The sequence below is a fragment of the Oryctolagus cuniculus genome, chromosome 9, assembly GCF_964237555.1.
Source record: "Oryctolagus cuniculus chromosome 9, mOryCun1.1, whole genome shotgun sequence".
NCBI classification, from domain to species: domain Eukaryota; kingdom Metazoa; phylum Chordata; class Mammalia; order Lagomorpha; family Leporidae; genus Oryctolagus; species Oryctolagus cuniculus.
Window position 1 is genome coordinate 123,965,415 of NC_091440.1, and position 22,656 is coordinate 123,988,070.

Below are 22,656 nucleotides of genomic sequence, written 5' to 3' on the forward strand. Positions count from 1 at the left end.
TGTGGAACACTTCCCTGGCTTACTTCTGGGAATGGTTGTACTTCTAGATCTCTTACGTGGCTCAGTGTCAGCGACCTCTGCCAATTCTGTACCTTCCTGTGCCTCCTTACATCTGCACGGGCAACAGACGGCTCTGACCCCGAGCTTACCAGACGTTACAACCCGGCTTTCATAAACACAACTCACCCTTCCACCCAACCATTATTTTCCTTTTGCCCCAAACTGCCTTACTTATTTCTATTTTCTCTTATTATGTGCTGTATCTTTTGGAAAATGCCTTACATTCTTTCTTGGAACAAGGTGAGGCGTATATTAACAAATAACCCAGTAACGAGCTAAAAAAAGATCTAAATGAAGCACAGGAAAGGAATGTAGCTGAGATAAATCAGAACATGCATCCTCATTGGAATAGAGACCCGCCAATGACAACTCAAGGGAGATATCCATCCACAAGCACGATTTGAAAATTTCCCTTTCTACAAAATGGAACAATAAAGCTAACATCAAACATTAGCCCTGCTCATCTGAAGAACCACTTGTTATACACAGGGCTTCGGGAAGGGCTTCCCATCATCTCCCTCTTGATAGAGTGACGGTGCACAAAGCCAGATGGATTACAGCTTTCCAGGCACATACCAGACTAAGCTTAAACACATGGAAGAGTGTACTGAATACCCACTGAACATTTCACACTTTCCATAACTCCCACCAAAGAACAAATGTGCCAGAATTTTAATCCTCATATGATACTATCCATAGGGGTAATGTAGTGCATTAGCCATAAAATATTTACCTCTTTCAAGAGAAAATAAATTAGAAACTTACTTGTATGACATTACTGTATTTCACAATTTCTCCCAACAGCTTCTTATTCTCTGATTCATTTTGCTTTTGTTCCAGTTCTGCAGCATGCTATCAGATGATTACCAAATGTTCAGGGAAGAAACAAAATCAAAGTACAATAAATGACAAAGAAATGAATTATCTTTTTGGTAACAAAGAACATAATCATGAATAAAACAGGCTGGTTGCTTTACTTCAGGTGCTTGCAGAGAGGGGGAGAAGGTGAGCAATAATTAAATAATCATAATACAGTATGAAAACGTCTCAATTTATTTTTAAAAAATTCAACCACAAATGTCTTGGGCCACTTTTATTTAGGAAATTTCAGAAGACTACCAGGCTCTCAAGTCATAAAATTACTTTAAGAAGGAATGTTGCCAGAAAAACCAACAGTTGTAGGAAACTCTTAACAGTCTCCAAGTGCAGTTTCCGCAGGACTTTTAGTGATGCCAAGTTAAGGTCTATCAAATTTACACTCAGCCAAATCAGCAACATACTTTCTCAATTATGTTTTGCCATCGTCTTTCAGGGACACAAATTCACTACTGTGGCAAGTAAAATACAACTGCACTGCATATTCCTCCAGAGCTTATGAACTGGCTTTAAGTTTGATGATGCGCTTCTAATTAGGACACACCCTAAAACTTAGCAGTATGTTAACTACAATGCCAGGAAACAGGTGGTCACACCCTATAGCTTAAAACACCCTTCCACTCTCAACGTGCTGCTACATCTATTCTGAATGTCCGTGAAATGGGTGAAATCTTTGAGTGAGAAAGCCGCAAACGCAGCTTTGGTTACTGCTGTGCATGGTCCGGGGTAGGTCAGACAGGTAAACCGGCCCTCACCTGCAGCTTCTTCAGCAGCGCAGCCTCCGTGTGGTTCCCTTGCTTTGCCTGCTTGGCTTTCCAATACTGCTTCTGGGCAGAGTACCGATTCATAGGGCACACCTTGAAGAGGCAGTCTATGACACACCAACAAACAAAAACACCGTAACTAAGGCTACCAGCGCTTCGTACACGTCCCTTAGAGTCTAGTTTTGGAATCTTGAATTCTGTAAGTATAAAAAACACTTAAAGGGTAAACACTCCACTCTCCAGTGATCCTTTCCAAATAATTATTCAGACTCAATTAAAATATTCATTTTCCATCAACTTACTAGTGTTAAATAGTATTAAAGCCAGTGTAATTTTAAACATAAAACCCATGTAACTCCTCTAAGGTGTCTCTTAATGATATTGAGGGACCTGGTGTTTGAAACTGCACAGAATGAGATGAGCGACATTCACTGCCCTATGTGACCTTGTGCTTTAATACTTATGACTGAGATGTTATCTCTGACAGCAAAGTTATGCAGGAAGTAAAAACAATCACAGCTGAGCACTACAGTCATCCACTCCCCAAGCTTCCAAACACCAGGAGTGACTATGGTGTGGAAACCTCAGAGATACTGTGATAGGATGGAAAAATAAAGCACCACAGGGGCAGGCACAATGGGCCAAGCCACTGCCTGCGATGCTGGCACCCCGTGTCACAGGTCTGATTCTGATTCAGCTCTCTGCTAATGCAGCTGGGACGGCAGCAGATGCTATGGGCCACTGCAGCCATTTGGGGAATGAACCAGCGGATGGAAGCTCCCCTCCCCCCTACCCTGTCTACCTCTCTATCACTCTAGCTCACTCTATCACTTTGCCTTTCAAATAAGTAAGTCATTTTTAAAAAAACAAAACACACACACAAAACCAGGATTATAGCCCAGACTCTTTCAAATATCAATAGAGGAAACCATTGCAATATCTGAATATTATAGCCCTGATTCTACTTCTAAATATCAATATAGGAAATTTCTCTGCAATGAGAAAAATAGGATTAAACAATTCTCCCATATTCCAATGATTTTATATGTCTGTGGAATAGATTACAATCTAGAATAAAGGTCAATTCACAAAATTTTATAATAAAAGTAATACAGAAAACCCAAATATCATTTTCATTTTTCTCACAAAAACTTTTTGGATTCAATATAACAAATTTATTGTATTTGATACATTAATACTTGGAATAATTCTCATTTTTCAAATGTTTATTACAAAAACAAAACTCACTCAACTTAAATATCCATTTTAGTCACATTATTGACTATAACATATATTTGTTCCATTCTCTTAAAAATTTCTGTAAAATTAGTTATATTTTAAAAGATTTGATCTTTTTCAAATTTCATTTTCTTCTGGTTTAAATATCATAGATAACCAAGAAATATGACTGTAAATGACCAGATGCTGGGGAGGGGTGGGGTAGGGGCTGGATGGAGGGTGGACAACAGGTACCTAAACACAGAAATAACAGGTTCTCCCTCAAGTTCCACAGCACAGGAGGGTTCACAACAACCGATATTACACTAGATTAAGAACTAGAAAAGAGGGGCCAGGGGTGGCACAGCAGTTTTAGCCGCTGCTTGTGACACCAGCATCCCATAGCAGAGTGCCAGTTCAAGTCCCAGTTGTTCCACCTGCTATCCAGAGCCCCGCTAAGGTGCTTGGAAAGGCAGAAGATTATGGCACAAGTATGTGGGCCCCTGCCACCCATCTAAGAGACCCAAATGGAATCTCTGGCTCCTGTTTCACCCTGGCCCACTCATGGTTGTTGTGGCCATTTAGGGGAAGAACCAGTGGATGGAAGATCACCCTTTCTTTGTCACTCCCTCTCTCTCTGCCACTCTGCCTTTCAAATAAATAAATCTTTTAAAAAAATTTAAAAAAGAACTGGAAAAGGGCTTCCAGAACATGTCAAGCAAAAAGAAAAGGAGGGGCCAGCACTGTGGCACAGTGGGTTAAAGCCGTGGCCTGAAACACCGGCACCCCACACGGGCGCCGGTTCTAGCATCGGCTGCTCCTCTTCTGATCCAGCTCTCTGCTATGGCCTGGGAAAGCAGAGGAAGATGGCCCAAGTCCTTGGGCCCCTGCACCCATGTGGGAGACACGAAGAAGCTCTGGATCCTGGCTTTGGATCGGCACAGCTCCGGCCATTGCAGCCATCTGGGGCGTGAACCAGTAGATGGAAGACCTCTCTCTCTGTCTCTACCTCACTCTGTAACTCTGACTTTCAAATAAATAAAATAAATCTTTAAAAAAAAAAAAAAAAGAAAAGGAAAGGAAATGCAACTGCTAGTTGCCAGGTTGGATACACTTAGTGTTGAAATACTGCATTGCACCCCATAAAAATGTAAAAGTATTACATGCTAATCAAAACAATTTTATTTTTAATAGTGAATTTAAAAGAGAATCCTAAGAAATAATATTACGCCTTATACCCATAAACACAAATTCTATTAATTCCCCCTCTCCCACACGTACACACAGGGTTAGGGAATACTAGTTCTTAATTTCTAGTTTAAAAGGTGCAAATATTTTACAGGAAGAGAAAAGAGAGACTTCTATCTGCTAAGAGTAGGCAGAGGAACCGAGGCAATTTTAATGACAGGAATCACCACTTGTCACATGAGTGTGAAAACCAAAACCCTCCATCTGAAAAATGCTTTTCTTGGCAAGCCCTGGAGACGACTTCCGGCATGTTAGCAGCTAGGAGGAGAACTACGCGAATGTGCTGGAGCACAGATACGCAGCGGTCCCAGTCTAAAGCAGCAGATTGTTTCACTACCTGGTGTCGGGCAAGTTACAACACCCTGCAGCCCCGCTCAGGCCGAACAGACCTCCGACATCTACAGTGTGCCTCTGTGAATTCATTCGTGTATGGGAAAAAAAACAAAAACAAAAAACAAAAAAACAGAACCGCCGTGGTCCTCCCTGACTACAGCTCCCTAAACAAGTGCGTTAGGAAATGCTCCTTCGACAGAGAAGACAGCTGTCCTCATTTCTAGATCACCTAGAAGCCCTGCTACTTAACAGCACTGCTGGGTGGCAGCAAATAAATGGACTCCGTCAGAGCCAAGCACTGGGGACCCTGTGGCTGTCCCTGGGAGGCGTCCGGCCCGGAGCTGCTCCGTCTCCTTCAAGTTTCCCAGGGGAGCTCAGGAAGGTGCTGCGAGGCAGAGATGTGTGCAGCCAACCAGACCAGGCACGGGAGGTCAGAAAAGGCTTCCCAAAGGAGAAGAAAGGCCAAACGTTCAAGAACCAGTAGTAATGCAGCACACAGGCCTGCGGTCCGAAAGAAAGCGCAGAGGGGTGGGTGCTCGCAGCTGAGTCAAGGCCAGGTACAAAGGCAGAGCAGAAAGGCCAGGCCCCGGCTCTCCGTGCAGGGAAACTGCCCACTGGGCCGTGAGAAGAACCTGGAGATGGGAGCTGAGTCAGGACCCGTGGGGTTACCCTGCAGACTAAGGATGAGGGGCTCCAGCCCTGGAAAACCGTGAATTCTAATGAGAGCAGGAGAAAGGCGCCGAGGGCACGAGACCAGATGGGTACAAGAGCTCACTGTGAGAGTGATGAGAGCGGCGTTCAGAAGTGCAGTGCGACAGAGTTTTAGGGTAGTCATGGACTTGAAAGAAAGCAGCTGAACCAAGGGGCTGACCAATCTATGACCATAATGGCCACAATGGCCAGAGCTGTGCCAATCTAAAGCCAGGAGCCAGGAGACTTCTTCCAGATCTCCCAGGTGGGTGTAGGGTCTAAGGATTTAGGCCATCTTCTACTGCTTTCCCAGGCCACAGCAGAGCTTGATTGGAAGGGGAGCAGCTGGGTCTTGAACCAGTGCACAGATGGGATACCGGCACTTCAGGCCAGGGTTTAACCCACTGCGCCACAGCACCCGCCCCAATAAAATAAATCTTAAAAAAAAAAAAAAAGAAAAACTTTAAAAAAAATAAAATAGCCAATCTGCTTCTGCATGGGAACCAACGCCAAGGGCTGTTGTGCTGGGAAGAGGGGAACGCAGGGCGTACACGTTTGTCTATACCAAAACTTCTATCCGTAGTGGCAAGGATGTGTGTGTTCATTCTCTGCCTCCTTTAGAACACATAAAGAGCAAAAATCGCCTGGTCTTGGGCTGCTCACACACTTTGTCTGATTTCAAATGTACTTCACCAGAGTGTGAATAACACCTCCACGCCTGTCACAGGGATGCTGACATGCACAAAGAGATAATCCCGGGAAACTTCCTGGGAACTTTCAGGCCAACTTATAAATGCAAGGTATTAGGGTTCATACCGTCTCATCCTTTCAGCAACTGCCTCACCAAGAATAAAAGATGACTAAACCATCACAGATACCTCAGCAAGGAGCAGCAAAACAGAGAATTTCCAGATTAAACCGGAACGCACACCGAGGGTTCCCAATTAACACGGTGTTGCCCTTTGTTGAAAGACACCATGAGGCGCTTGCGTATAAAATCCTCAAAGTCTCTGCAACAGGATGGCGAGTTGCATGACCTCAGAGCATCTTTGAAAACATGCAGGTGCTATCACCAGCGCCTCTGACAATGAAGTGTCCTCTGGCAGCAGCAATTCAGCAAGTCAGCTGTTTCACAGCCAGCCCTGTTCTGGAATCAGCTCTTGGATTCCATTTGGTCTCGTAATGGCGGCCGTGTAGACTGGACTGCTAAGAAAAAGGTGTTGGGGGCTCAAATTGGAAATCCTGTCTGAATTATGTTTTAATTAGCTCACAGAAACCTTATCAGCATTTCACAACTCCAGAAAATTTAAAAAAAAAAAAAAAACAGGCATTCACCTCCTAGGGTAAGCAACAGAAGCACAAATAAAAGAAAATAATTTGAGTGAAATTTCCAAAAAGTGTAGCCTTTAGACCTGGGGCCAACAATTTCGCAGAACTGCAGAAGTCCAACGAGACATAATACGTACAGTCAGGCAATATTACAAGAACAATGGCTTAGGAAGAGCACTTTTTTATTTTTACAACTGTGTCAGGAAATTAAGCTTCCCAGATGTAATCGTTTCAAATGGAAGGAACTGCTGGCTTTTTAGCCTGCTTACAAATACTAATAGAAGGAAAAAATACAAAAGCCATTCAAGTGGCAGGGACATAAAATCCAGGGCAGGGAGCACTGTGACATCAAAGAACCCACTTTCCCATGTGATTTCATATAAATCCGGCAGGAACCAAATCTAAACCTCCACTTGCAACACCCACCACGTTCTGCTCTGTACCGGAAAGTCACTTTCCACAACATCATGCAGAGTCTCTGCACCTAGAAACTGACTTCAGAACCTCAGCGCTGTCACAGGTGAAGTTCAGGGACATCTTGGTAATGGTGGAAAGAGAACTCACTTTCTCAATTCTCCTACTATGATTTAAGTGAGGGGAAGCACATTAAACCCTCAGCCAGTGCCTATCCCAAGGAGAGAGGGAGGGTAGCTTGTAAAATGACCTCAATACCTATTGACTACCTACTGGCAACCTGGTTACTGAGGACTTTATTACCTTTACATGGGGGAAGGTGGGGAGGGAGAGGATGCGGGAGGATTCTTTCTTTATATAGAAAGGATGTCACAGAGTTCAATGGCAACAATGGCCTCTGTAACCCAAGAGCAGGCTAGTGCTTTGCCAGTGATAAAATGCGAAGTGGTAACCAGAGTCTCCCCAGGGGAAGTGACAGGCAGATAAGGGCCTCCAGACACCAGCAATCAGAATGCAGACCCATCACAGGCAGGGGTGCATTCATTAAGCGAAAATACCACAAATCTGGTTTTGTTTGCTTGTTTGTTTGGTTGGTTTTGGTTTTCTTGCTTTTAGGTTGCTCTAAGAAACGCATCTTGAAACACAGTGCTTGGATGAAATGCTTGATGTTTATAGGTTTTAGAAAGGAGTATGTTTTGGCCGGCGCCATGGTTCACTAGGCTAATCCTCCGCCTTGCAGCACCGGCACATCGGGTTCTAGTCCCGGTCGGGGCGCTGGATTCTGTCCCGGTTGCCCCTCTTCCAGGCCAGCTCTCTGCTGTGGCCAGGGAGTGCAGTGGAGGATGGCCCAAGCACTTGGGCCCTGCACCCCATGGGAGACCAGGAGAGGCACCTGGCTCCTGCCATCGGATCAGCGCGGTGCGCCGGCCGCAGCGGCCATTGGAGGGTGAACCAATGGCAAAGGAAGACCTTTCTCTCTGTCTCTCTCTCTCTCACTGTCCACTCTGCCTGCGAAAGAAAGAAAGAAAGAAAGAAAGAAAGAAAGAAAGAAAGAAAGAAAGAAAGAAAGAAAGAAAGAAAGAAAGAAGAAAAAGAAAAAAAGAAAGGAGTATGTTTTGTTTCGTTTTAGCACGGAGATTTCAAACCAAAGGTCCATGGCCCCATCTTAGCCAGCAGAGTGAATGCATTACCGTGTGTTCGGGAGCACAGCCAGGGAGTCCATCGCGTCTTTTAAGAAACGTGAAAATTCCACACACACAGGGTGGGCAGCCTTGGGGCTCACCCAACGTGGGACATCCCGGAGCTGACTTCACCTGGTTTAGCACCCAAGAGGAAGAGAGATGGCCTTCGCCTCAGTCTTGTAAACTGAATGTGAGAACTCAGAAGGACCCCAGATAAAATCTGACCTTTCCCTTCCCTGTGATAAATATGCAAAAACTCAGAAAGTGAGTTGCCTTGGCTCTTGATGATAGAATCGCTAAATGAAAACACATTCTACATATGAACAAGTTCAACCACACACAGGATGCTGGAACACTCACCCTGAGTGGCTGCTCAGCCTCTGGGGGAAAGATCTTAAGGCCCCAGTATCCTTTAGGCACAAAGAACGCTCTGTAAACCACAGATGGTTCTCCCATTGAGACCACGGGATCCCCACACACACTTGACTGCTAGCCGGTTGCTGCTGTCTTTTTTAACTCCATGTTCCAGAGAAGGAAACTGAGACCTTTTATAAGTCCCTAAATTGGCGAGGACCAGAGCTGGAATTTGAGCCGAGATTCTCTGAACTCAACACATGTGCCGCTGGCTGTGCACATGTGGAGGCAGGTTTGTCGTGTTGAGGCAGAACCTGTCTCATTCTGGACGCTGGTCCTAATTCCACAGGAACACCTCGAGGCCACCTAGAGGAAAGCTGACTTCCCTCCACACACAGCAGAAAGTCCTTAAAATAGGCCATTTTTCTCACCAAACACTCAAAACACCTCTTTCCTATAATAAATGTAATTTTAGTCAATTAAAGACTGAACTGTGAAAGCATTCATTACAGCACTTAATAATGTATTCAGCAGGGGCCGGCACTGTGGTGTAGTGGGTACAGCCACAGCCTGCAGTGCTGGCACCGGCAGAGGAGACCTGGAAGAAGCTCCTGGCTCCTGGCTTTGGATCGGCAAAGCTCTGGGCGTTGTGGCCATCTGGGGAGTGAACCAGCAGATGGAAGACTTCTCTCTCCTTCTTTCTCTCTCTGCCTCTCCTTCTCTCTCTGTGTAACTGCAACTTTCAAGTAAAATAAATAAAAATCTTTAAAAAAATAACATATTCAGCATGTAGACAGTGGAAGATATGCCTCAGCTCTTACACTACCAGTCTTGCAACAGAACACAACTTCCAAAGAAATATTATGAAGATAAATATATACATATGTGCAATAGTTAACATACTTCAAAAGAAACTAATGAACATTTTTTCATGGGAAATATGCCAAATGTGTGTATACAATTAAATAAGTACTAAAACATCAATAAGAAAGTTACAAAATCTTGGTCTCAAAGAGATTAATTACCTGATTCATACATTAATGGGTAAGTACTCAGGAATAAATGAAAATGTATTGTTTGCTCATGCGGAACATAGAGGAAAAATAAAGTTCAAATGCACTAATGCTAATTTATATTCTTGTGTCTGAATTTCAGCACTAAGCAAATCATTACACTAGACATCAGTGGAACTCGCTTTCAGAAAGATATATATTTTTAAATTAATTTTCTCTTTCTCAATGTGCATGTTAATATAATAAGTATACTTATTTAGAAATCAAAAAGCAAGTCTTTAAGTTCTATTACACAGATATCAGATATAAAAAAGGAAGTAAATTTATACATGTATTCAGACATATACATGGCTGTGTTTACATATATGCACATATAATTTTTATACTATTTCACAAAATGTTTATACGTAAGTATATATTTCTAGTGTCTCCTGTATAGCAAAGATCATGATACACATTACCTCATTTCACTACAAACCTTTGCAGGCAAGCATTAGTTTTATAAATGACAACACAACACCTCACATTATAAAGATCTAGCTTAAAGACTTCATTTTTAGAATTAACCTTCATATCAATCTCTAGCCAAAATCCATATTCATGATTAAATAGAAAATATCTTATATTTACCAAATTAAAGCTTCAAAAAATATACCTGGGTATGCTCACTGAAATTCAAATACATGATACTCTAACATTCCCTGATTTCAAATCCCAAGATGCTAAAATTTTCCTACAAGGATGCAAATATAGGTCAGAAGGAGACTCTGGAGTTCTTAACTGTGAACACAGCAGTGAGGCAGAGACACATGGAACATACAATGCTCTAATAGGTCAATAAGCAAACTGTTAATTCAGATAAATTAACTTTATAGAGGTAAGCTTGCCTTTTTAAACTGGGTTTATCATGACAGTAATAACTCCTGGCCTAAATTTTTTAATGAAAAGTCTAGCAGAGTATATTTTATGCCAAGTCGTAGTTATATAATGGAGATACTCATATTGAAGAAGTGCTTGCTAATCAATGTCCTAGTACTGAATTAATAGCTGTTCTCAATGGGAAACCTAAAAGCAAATTAGATGGCTACGTTAGCTCTTCTGTGAGGAGCATCTGTCCATAAGAATAAAAGGATCATGGTGTCCCATTTGTCATTACTGATGTAAATTTGGTTATTACCAACAAGAAGCATCTACAGAGAGTTGAGAAATCAGTGAACAACACAAACCAGGTCTGAAATCAACTTACTTGGTTTCAACCAGGATTTCCGAATGGAATGAAACAAAATTCAATGGAAGTGGAACCAAGAGGGCAAAGGGAACAGGAAAGGCTTGGAGAATAAGGACTCAGCTGCTCCCAATTCCAGCCATGAACACTGTGCTGTCGCACCTGAACAGCTGCTGCTGCTTCACAGAACTGGAACTAACCAGAGGAGGAGGAGTGCATCCCGAGTGGGGGCTCCGTTTCAGGTGCTCTAAGTGGCCGCTGAACAAGTCAGCCCGCGCCCAAAGCTGGGCAAATGGGAAAGCAGGAAACAGAACGTCATGGTCTCTGGAGGGCAACAGTAGGAACTGAGAAACATCGCACAACACGGAGAAGACAAAGACCACAATCTCATTTCACGTTGCTGAAGGTCTATACAAAAGGGAGAAGAAAAGTGTTTGCCTTGTATTGATCCAGGATCGAAGCAACTTTTTGTCTAATGGAAAGGAAAACTTGCCAACAATTGGAAGAAATCCAAAAACTACAAATCACTCACTGGCAAGAAAACTGCTTCAGCAACCTGAGGTGGAGACCGCTGACAAGGTGTGCACCAGGAGCTCGCGTGGGCAAGGATGGCAACTTTGGATGCGAACTGAATTGCGGCAGAGCTGACTGGCAGGAGGGAGAGGGACAGAATTCACATGCTGTATTCACACAGAAAGCCCAGGTCATCTGCCTCAGCTGTATGTATCGGTCTGTGGTTTGGCCGGGCATCTCAGTACTACAGAAACCAGGAAGTTCTAGGCCAGGACCCTACAAGTCTGCTGCTACTATTGGTCAGTGGGATATGGAAATGTTCTATGTTCAAGCACTGTGTAAATATTCATTATTATTACTTCCAACGTGACCCTGCAGATGAACAAACACAACTGTGTTTACATCTTGGAGCTTCGGGAGCATGACGCTTGTTGTGATATTTCTCACTTAAAATTTTAGTTTGGTAAATTGTACCCAGATTAGAAGAGGATGGGGGAGGAGGCAGGCACTTGGTCAGCACTTGAGATGTCACTTCTAACGCCCATATTCCATATCTAAGCGCCTGAGTTTCCATCTCAGCTCTGCTTCCCATTCCAGCTTCCTGTTAATGTGCTTTCTAGGGGTAGTAGGTGACAGCTCAAATGGTTGGGCCCCTGCCAACCACATGGGAGACCTGGACTGAGTTCCTGGTTCCTTTCTTCAGCCTGGCCCCACCCAGTTTCCACTACTGTAGGCATCTGGGACGTTGGGGAGAGAGATTTCTCTCTCTCTCTCTCTCTCTCTCTCTCTCTCTCTCTGTGTGTGTGTGTGTGTGTGTGTGTCTGCCTTTCAAATAAAAACAAATAAAAATTTTTAAAAGATGAACAGCCAAAGAAAGAATTATAAACAAACAAAAAAAACCTTTTTACCCAACACAGATGCACACACAAACAGCAGCTGTGATATTTAACAACCAAACACTACACACCAGGTACAATGATAAAAGCTTTCTATAAAAGGGTTTCTTTGATCTCCACGGAAAACTCCAAGACATGTATTAGTGTCCTTCCCATCGGTCAGACACTGGAACTACACCTGAGATGAGCCCCTGCCCAGGGTCACGGACCTTGCAGGTGGCAGAGCCCATACTCCAGAGTGTATGCTTTCAGACACCAGAGGCAGAAGGCACACAATCCAGCCTGCGTGTGTGTGGAAGGTGGAGCTGGGATGTGAGAGGAGGGGCAGCAGGCCACTGAGAGAGACGGCTGGGTGCCTGGAGCAGGAGGCAGGACACAGAATGACAACAGTGGCTGCCTCATTTGCTGCTCGTCTCTTCTCACACCTGTTTTCATTTACTCCACGGCTGTAACTGACTGGTTGGCTGTTCCGTCCTCCACTCCTTACATCCTCCCTCTCTCTGTGGTGTCATCCTCAGCTCTCTTTCCTAATCATTTTCTTCCTTTCACACTCTCTCATTTCCCTTCTTCCCCAGAACTTCCTTCTTCTGTCCCCTGAACTTTCACTGTACTTTTCTTTCTCTCCTTTTTGTGATTCTAAAATTGTCCTAAAAAAAGTATGAGTATTTTCTTTACATGAGTTTATGTCTTTTGTATTTTAAACAAAAACGTAGCTAAGTGGGGCATTTTTGTTAACAAAATTCAACTTAAAATAAAATGCAAAATATACATACTTATATATCTAACAGATTTTGGGTCTAGAGTATACAAAGTAGTCTTAGAATTCAATAAAAGAAGACACACAATCCAATAAGATTGGACATGTTACTAAAAATATACATGAAAGCCAAACAAGCTCATAAATAGTGCTCAAAATCATTCATAGTTAGAGAAATGCAAATTAAAACAACAATTATATACCACTGCATGTCCACTAGAATGGCAAAAACTAAAAAGAATGACAGTGTGATGTGCTGGTAAGTATCTGCAGCAACTGTTAACCCTTACAAGTGAGTCATTTGAACACAAAGTGGTTCATCTACTTTGGAGAACATTTTAGTAGTTTAAAAGTTAAGTATACACTCACTGTATGATCCAGTAATCTCATTCCAAGATATTAACCCAGGAGAATTAAAACATGTCTACACTAAGCCTGGTAAGCAACACTCATCATTATTCATAAAGCCAAAAAGGGTGAGGGCAATACAACTCAAGCATTCAAGTCCACATGTAGTAACACATCCATGCAACAGAACACCACTCAGCCAAGAAAAAAGAAAGGGAACAAATTTCTGACAAACACAATAGCATGAAAAAATCTGGGATATGTCACATTAAGCAAAAGAAGCCAGATGCAAAAGACCTTGCACCACATGACCCAATTTATATGAAAAAAAAAAAAAAAACCGCAAAACTGTAGTATCCAAAAGAAGATCTATGGTTACCAGAACTAGGGTGGTGAAAAGAACTAACTAGACAGGGGCACAAAGGAATTTAGGGGGTGGGGCAAGTGTGGTCACAGGGTCGGCTGCACAGCTAGATATTCACCAACAGTCAGTGAACACTTAAAATGAGGAGATTTTATGCTATGCAAATTACTGTACCAAAAAAACTGGAAAAAATGAGTCTGTTTGTATACAGCTCTCCATGGCTTACTTTTCAATGGATCAGTGGTTGCTCATAAGTATTCTTAATATAAACAACAAACTTTAATTGTTTGTCTGGCCTGCAGGAACACTGGGGTGACTTGTTTGCTGTATCACAGGATCTAGCGGACTTTCTTCCACGTGGTAGCTCTCAAAAAGATTTGGTGACTGACGGACAGGATGCACCCAGGGGTACAGCAGGTAAAGCTGGTTAAATACAGTGAGTTAAACTTTCCTAAACACAGTACCCAATAAAAGTTGGGCTTAATCCACAGCTTAATTTAACATGGAGAAGAGAATACCTCAAAATACTTTATCACAAACAAAAGTGAGTTTGTCAACAAAGTCTGGGGTAGCTCAAACAGAAGAAAGGGATGAGACTATCTGACCTTGGAGAAAAGAAATGACTATCTGATCATCAAGATTAAAGAACCCACTGCATGAATGCACACCAAATATGTTCAATCATGAGTTCACAATTATTTTTTTAAAACACTTACTGGTCAGCTTTGGAGGTTACAGTAGAACTTTATTACTCTACAAAGTGGAAGATAAAGGAAAATGAGCACTAAACAAGAGAGGAAAAAAGGACAATCAACATTTGAGCACACTTAAAACTTCATGGAAAATGGAAGTAAGCCATAAATTTAGGGGAGAGCCTTGGACCAGACAGTGAAGAATCCTGTTCAGATGCCCACTTCTGACATCACCGTATGCAGGTTTGATTCCCAGCTCCAACTCCTAATTCCAGCTTCCTACACTCAGACCCTGAGAGGAGGCGGTGATGGCTCCAGGGTTTAAGTTCCCGCCAACCACACAGGAGACCTGGTTAAATTTCCAGCTTCGAATTGTAGCCCTAAGTCCATCCATGACCACTGAAGGCATCTGGAGAGTAAACCTAAGGATGGAGTGCACTCTCTCTCTCTCTCCTTCTCTCTCTCTCTCTCTCAGAAAGACAGAAAGTGAGAAAGAAACTTTTAAAAGAAATATATTGGGGGCTGGTACTGTGGTGTAGCAGGTAAAGCTACCACCTACAGTGCCAGCATCCCGTATGGGCACCAGTTCAAGTCCCAGCTGCTCCACTCCCAATCCAGCTCTCTGCTATGGTGCTGGAAACAGTACAAGATGGCTCAAATCCTTGGGCCCCTGCACCAGCATAGGAGACCCCAAAGAAGCTCCTGGCTCCTGGCTTCAGATCAGCAAAGCTCCAGCCATTGTGGCCAAATGGGGAGTGAACCAGGGGATGGAAGATCTCGCCCTCTCTCTTTCTGCCTCTCCTTCTCTCTCTAACTCTGACTTTCAAATAAAATAAATAAATCTTTTTTTAAAAAAATAAATTTATTTTGGTGAAAAAAATTTGAAATCTAACTGCACAGTTTTTTTCATAATACACATCTCCCAGGAACTTGTTGAAGACCCCTGGGGCACACAGAAGGACGTGTGTGACGCATCGCCAAGGGGAAAGGCAAGCTGCACACACACTGGACAGCGAGATCCCAGGTGACAAACTCAACAGCATGCTTCACAGTGAAGAGCCTGGGCACCATCTGTTATCTGCTGTCCCTGAGGAATCGGAGTGGGTGTTGGAGAGAAGGGAAAATGATTTTACTTTGTTCCTTTTATTATTTTTATTAAACTCTTAGAGCAATAAGTTTCTAAATAAAACGTCTCACTTTTTGCAGAAAAAGCAATTTAATTGATTATGGACTATGTATTAGAACCTTGTAACCAGGCTACACTGCCTCCTGGAAGAAGCCCAAATTTGTTCTTATAACGAAAAGCATAGAACAAAGTTTCAAACAGTGAGTGCAGACTGTAACCATGCAGTTTCTCTTTCTGTTTTAGGGGAAAGGAGCGAAGAATGAGAATGAGTCACAGGTACTTCTGCTATCATTGTCATCAAATTATTTTCAAGTTCACATTTAGAAAAGGTCATTTAATTATCTGCTTCATTTAGCATTTGCCTGTTCTCTCCCAAGGAACTCATTTCAACGGCATCCATTAAAGAATGAGACAGGAACCCAGCTGAGGGGGCTCCAGGCCATGCCTGCAGCCAGTGGTACCTTCTCAGCCTGCAAACCCCGCCCAAGAGAAATGTCTTCATCTTCACCTTGGGTTAGAAACTAGAAAAACCTCTCAAACTGAGAACAATGAGAATCCCACAACAATTAAAATTACTTTTCTTGGGGCAAGCATTTGGCTGGGCAGTTAAGACGCCAGCATCTCATATCAGACTGAAAGCTCCGCTTCCAATTCCAGCTTCCCGCTAATGCACAGCCTCAAGTAGTTTGGTCCCTGTCAGCCACACAGGAGAGCTAGACTGAGTTCTGGGCTCCTGGCTCCAGCCAGTCCATATGTGTTAAAGACATCTGCTCAGTGTATTAGCAGATGGGAGATTCTCTCTCTCTCTCTCTCTCTCTCTCTCTCTCTCTCTCTCACACACACACACACACACACACACAGTGGAATGATTAAATTAATATATGCATTACCTTATATACTTTTTTGTGTTTGGTAAGGACATTTAAAAATCTACTCTCTCAGCGATTTTCAAGTACACAGCAGTACAGTGTTATTAGCTATAGTCACTAGGCTGTATAATGGAGCTTTCCACTTTATTCCTCTAACTGAAATGTTGTACTAGCCAGCTGTATGCACATCAATGCATAAATAGTCCTGTCAGATCACAGTGACAGCTTTTAAAGTCAGGAAATCTCTTTTTAATATGAAAGTATTACAGGTAAAGAAGAAGAAGAATCTTTTTTAAGAAGAATCATCATCTTAATCTAGGAACCATGAATCCCTAGTGCTTGGACTCATAGAGGTTCGCAACCACCTAAAAAGTATGAGAAGTCAGTGTGTGGGGGTGTTGTGTGCATTCTTCTACAGGAGGGCACACAGCAGTTATCCGTTTCTTTTTTTTTTTTTTTCACAGATTTATTTATTTGAAAGGCAGAGTTACAGAGAGGCCGAGGCCAAGGCTGGGGGGGTGGGGGGTGGGGGTCTTCCATCCATTGGTTCACTCCCCAAATGGCTGCAATGGCCAGAGCTGTGCCAATCCAAGGCCAGGAGCCTGAAGCTTCTTCTGGATCTCCCTCCTAGGTACAGGAGGCCAGGGGGTTGGGCCATCTTCCACTGCTTTCCCAGGCCATAGCAGAGAGCTGGATGGGAAGTGAAGCAGCCGGGACTTGTGATGCCGACACCACAAGCAGCGGCTTTACCCGCTATACCAGAGGGCTGGCCCCTATCCGTGAAGAGTACCCCCTGTAAAGGAGTGTGCCATCACACCTGAGCAGGGACCCTCAGCCCACACTTGTACACAGTGAGTCACAGGACACACAAGCTGACCTCTGCTTTGCAAAACACAAGAAGAAACACTAAGAAAGGAGAGAGTTCTTAGCAGATGCTTTAGAGGAAACAGCAAGGAGAGAAGTCAGTCCTAAATATGAAGCCAGGCAGGGAGACCATGCGCAGGCCTACAAGAGGCATCTGTCTCAGCTGCAACCACTGACCAGGGAGGGCCCAGCCCCAAAGAGGACAGGCACAGAATAAGATAAAGGAGCCAGCCATTGCCCTTCTGTGTCTTTACCAGAGGGACTTGAGTGCCTCTGTACCGAAAGGTGTGCAAAGCATGACACAGCAGTTTTTCACAGCAGCTGCAAATTGGAAACAACCTGAATGCCCGTCGGCTGATAAAGCATAAATAAATGGTGGTGTGTTCACTAAATGGAATCCCAAAACGTAGCGGAAAAGGATAAACTTCTGCTACATGCAACAACATAAATTAATTACATACACATCAGGTCAAACAGCGGAAGTCAGTCACAGAGAGTATATTCCTGTCATTCCTGAGTATATGCACTCAAGAGAATTAAAAACCTATCAGGTCCACATTCAAAAGCTGTACATGGGGACAGGCTTAGGGCTGCAACGGGTTCAGCCAATGCTCTGGGACTTCTGCAGCCCACATGAGTGCCAGTTAGAGTCTGAGCAGGCCAGCTTCTCAGCCAGTTCTGCTGATGCATCCTGGGAGACGGCAGGTGGTGGCTCGTGCAGCTGGGTCCCTGTCACCCAAACGGGACACCCAGATTGAATTTCAGGATCCAGCCTTGGGCCTGGTCCAAACCTGACTGTTGCAGGTATTTGGGGAGTGCAACAGGGCGTGGAAGATCTCTCTCTGTCCGCCCCTAGCCCCCTGCCTTTCAAGGAGATGAAAATAAATAAATGAACATTTTTTAAAACCCAGTACATCAATGTTTATAGGCTCATTATCCATAACAGACAAAAAGATAAAACATCTTTTAGCCCAGAGATTGATAAATAAAACATGGAACAGTATTCAGTCTTCAAAAGGAATGATGTACTGATTCATGTGAAACATGGATAAACCTTGAGAACATTCTCACTAAGGTCACATATGGGTGGTTTCCTGGGCATGAAACGGTCAGAATACACAAATCCAGAGGGATGGAAAGCAGAGTGGTGGTGGCCAGGGCCAGGGGCAGGGGAGACTGAGGAAGGATCCTGGAGGATGCCAGGAAAGTTCCAGAATTAGAGGGGAGTGATGATTGCTCAAACTTGTAAATGTACTAAAAACAACCAGAATTCATAAAAGTGAGTTTTATGATGTGGATTAGGTCAGTTAAAAAAAGTAATTAAAAAAAAGAAGAGTATGGTTCCATTTTTATGAATTTTGAAAACAAAACCGTGAATGGTGGTATGGACACTGTGTTTACCCACAGCAGAGGTATCTCTGTAGCACAGAAAATGTTTTACATCTTGACCTAAGTGGCTTTAAGCTTACAAAAGGTATACTTAAGCTTTGCTATGGTCTAGAAAAGCAGTAGAAGATGGCCCAAGTCCTTGGGCCCCTGCACCCAAAGGGTGACCAAAGAAGCTCCTGGCTCCTGCTTCAGATGGGCCAGCTCTGGCCTTTAAGACCATTTGGGGAGTGAACCAGCAGAAGGAAAAACTTTCTCAACTGTCTCTCCTTTTCTTTGTCTGTAACTCTACCTCTCAAATAAATAAATAAAATCTTTAAAAAAGAAACTACTATAAAAATATTGTACACTTAAGTCTATACTTAAGATTCAAATGTGGGCCGGCGCCGCGGCTCACTAGGCTAATCCTTACGCCTTGCGGCGCCGGCACACCGGGTTCTAGTACCGGTCGGGGCACCGGATTCTGTCCCGGTTGCCCCTCTTCCAGGCCAGCTCTCTGCTGTGGCCAGGGAGTGCAGTGGAGGATGGCCCAGGTGCTTGGGCCCTGCACCCCATGGGAGACCAGGATAAGTACCTGGCTCCTGTCTTCGGATAAGCGCGGTGCGCCGGCCACAGTGGCCATTGGAGGGTGAACCAACGGCAAAGGAAGACCTTTCTCACTGTCCACTCTGCCTGTCAAAAAAAAAAAAAAAAAAGATTCAAATGCTTAATGAATATAAGTATCTCAGCAGATTATTTAGAAAAAAAATTTTAATCCATAACATTCTTTTTTTTTTTTTTTTTTTTGGACAGGCAGAGTGGATAGTGAGAGAGAGAAACAGAGAGAAGAAAGGTCTTCTTCCTTTTGCCGTTGGTTCACCCTCCAATGGCCACTGCGGCCGGCACACCGCGCTGATCCGAAGGCAGGAGCCAGGTACTTATCCTGGTCTCCCATGGGGTGCAGGGCCCAAGCACTTGGGCCATCCTCCACTGCACTCCCGGGCCATAGCAGAGAGCTGGCCTGGAAGAGGGGCAACCGGGACAGAATCCGGCGCCCCAACCGGGACTAGAACCCAGTGTGCTGGCGCCGCTAGGTGGAGGATTAGCCTAGTGAGCCGCGGCGCCGGCAATCCATAACATTCTAATGAGGTTCTTTGCATTATGAGATCTGGAGGAGAATGTCTAGTGTACAGTGAGTGCTCAGTGAAGCCATTTTACTCAACTAGGCAGCTAGATTAAAAATACTAGAGGGGCAGGTAGCCTACTGATTAAGACACCTGTGTCATGTCGTAGTACCTGATTTGATTCGCACTTCTAGCTCTCGAGTCCAGCTTTCTGCTAATGCAGACCCTGGGAAGCAGCAGATGATGGCTCAAGTGGCTGGGTTCCTGTCACCCATGTGGAAGACCTGGATTGAGTTTGGAATCTTGGCTCTGGCTTGGCCCAACCCTGGCCATTATAGGCATCTGGAGATTGAATCAGAAGATGGATCTCTCTCTGTCTCTCTGTGTGTGTGTGTGTGTGTGTGTGTGTGTGTGTGTCTCTCTCTCTCTCTCCCTCTCTCTGTCTTGTTTTCCTCTTCCCCTCTCCCTTTCTTCTCCTCCTCTCCCTCCTGTCCCCTTGCCTCTCAAATAAATAACTATTTTTTAAAAAAACATATAAAAAATCCTAGAACTCTCTTGGATATCCATCTCTTATACCTTATGCCCAAACTAATAAAACTTTTAAGTCATTAAAATAAATTTATTTAATTTATTTAAAATAAATCTAGCACCTGATTTCCTAACAATGCATCAATCTGATCCCAACCCCTATCACTTCATTTTGGACCGTAACAATAGCCTCTAACAAGTCTGTCTCCTCCTACACTGACAGGCCACATACTAGGTCTGTTACAGCAGGGTTCAGGCCTACGGCCTCACTCAGATCCCTCCACAGCTCCACCTCCGGAGGCCTCCAGGCCATCGCTGTCTCTGCCTCTGACTCAGCAACCACCTTGCTGGCCTTGCAGGTCACTCCTCAGCCACTCACTAGCTCCAGCTCACTCACAGGGCTGACCCTAGACACCCCTCCTTCAGGCCTGCGGCTGTTAATGCTCTCTCCACCTCTGCCTGCTCCCCAAGACCTCTGCATCACAAACCCTGCCGCTACTTGATACCTCTGCTCAAATATCCACAAGGCCTTCCCTGGTGCTGGGAAAAAAGCAATCCTGTCCAGCTGGCCCTCGTGGTGTCCTGCTTTACTTGTCTATGCAGTATGTCATGAGCAGCATGCCATGAGCCCAGCACCAAGCAGCTGTCCAATGAACATTTCCTGAATAAACCGGCACATGCATGAATAAATGAGTGTAAGAGCTGAACCGACGTAGAATAAAGTCCCACAACTTCTAGTACAATCTGGATTTTTTTTTTTACCATAAATGTGAATTAGTTTGGATCATAAACAGGAAGTAGAGAACACAGAGCAGCCTGTACTTAAACAGGGTTCTATTTACGATCTGCCTAAAAAGAACAAAAACAATAAAGCAAAAGGAAAGATTTCCTCTTCCAGGCTGTCTTACCATCTACACAGCAGTATTAAGACAGGCGCAACCATGAGCCTTAGGGAGATGTGACCACAGAGGAAAACAATTTTGCAGGCAAGCTGTTTATTTATTTAGAGCTTGTCCGCAGTTTTCTGTTAAAAGTTAGGCAAATGATGGTAGGTGCATTTTCAGATAAAATGTTTTGCAAGACTCTTTCCCAGGTAGCAGCCCTGCACATGTCCTCCAGGGTCACAGAGGCCTACCCTGCCCACAGATCAGCAGTGCCTCTGCCAGAACAGGCTTTGATGCTATCCAGCAATGAGGAGCAGCAGACCTCCTGGGCGGGCGCTCGCCTGCAAGATGAAAAACGCAGGAGCATAAAGGAGCCCTGGTGCTTCTTCCCTTTCATCCTCCAACAAACACAGACAGAAAGCAGATGTGACCTCACTAAGTAGGAGCTGGTGGCTCTTCCAATGATGACACACTGCCGTGTTCCCACTCGGCATGCCCGAGCCTGGGCAAAGGACGACAGCAACCCTCCACGCTACAGACTCAGAAGTTTACTTGAGGCATAAATTCTGCAGACTTTCATGACTGCGTAACTGGTACAGGACCATTTTCCTACAGCTCTAACTGCAGGACTGAACATCTGCTTGTTAGAACAATGGCCACCGAGATGGAGCCTTCGCGGCTTCAAGAGGCGCCCTTGAACTCCTTCCCGCAACCACGACCCCCAGAAAGGGCAAGAAATTCCTTAACAAAATCCTCCACTGCAGGAGGCAGGGGCTTCTACAGGGAACCACTACACAGCCAACCAAAACGAGGAAATCTTTAGACAGAGAGACAGGGTGTGGTATTCTGGTGGGGTGTTGTTGTTTGTTTGTTTTGGAACACAACTATCAGAAAGCACAGAAGAGGCTGTACCTTACTTATGCAAAGACAACCCCACGGAAGTGCTTTCTCATCACTTAAATCTTACTCCCGGTGCTGCGTGTAGGCACTGATGATAGGCAGTACATGCCAATTTCACTAAAATGTAATTCTAAAACTTTCACTGTCCCCCTTCCATGAAGAGACGGTGCTGCATTAGCCCACAAGAAACTCCCTTTTCAGGCCCCTGAAACTACCAACCACAGTTACAACCTGTTTCTGCTGCTGTTTAGCTACTTTCTGCAGAGATTTTTTATCTCCCCAACCAGACTGTGAGCCCCTTAATGCAAAGACCACACTTGAAACATCTTTTGGTTAATCCAACAGTACCACCTAGGAGGGGGAAGGGGCCACCGATGACTATGTCAACAGCTGTGAAACATGTCACTCCACTCTTCCCGAAGGAGCCCAAACAGCTCGAGACCCATTCTTCCTACCAGCACTCACACATAAACATTGCTGCACGGCTCTCAGGAGCTGCTGCTTTGCAGACCTGATCAAAGATGCATTCAAGGCTGGAAACCTGCAGAATGAGCCCGTTCCGCGTCGCCCCATGCCCCACATTCTCCAAGCCTGGGGAAGACAGGGCCAGCGTTCTCTGCAGTGTTCAGGAAGCACTGGACATGAGTGTGAATAGGAAATGAGCAGAAACAACTGACACTCAGCCGCTCGCAAACAGGCCAACTCTCCTCCTCCCTCAGCA

The 22,656-nt window shown here is 44.3% G+C and overlaps 1 protein-coding gene across 1 annotated transcript in view; it reads right to left on the reverse strand.

Annotated features, from left to right (window-relative positions):
- Positions 1–22,656, reverse strand: part of ITPR2 (inositol 1,4,5-trisphosphate receptor type 2) — a 536,947-nt gene that overhangs the window by 427,343 nt on the left and 86,948 nt on the right. Inside the window, exons 3-4 of the mRNA XM_051850872.2 lie at positions 1,692–1,807; positions 826–912 (exon numbers count right to left, since the gene is read on the reverse strand). Of these exons, the coding sequence (XP_051706832.1) occupies positions 826–912; positions 1,692–1,807 (203 nt within the window). The remainder of the gene's footprint in view (positions 1–825; positions 913–1,691; positions 1,808–22,656) is intronic.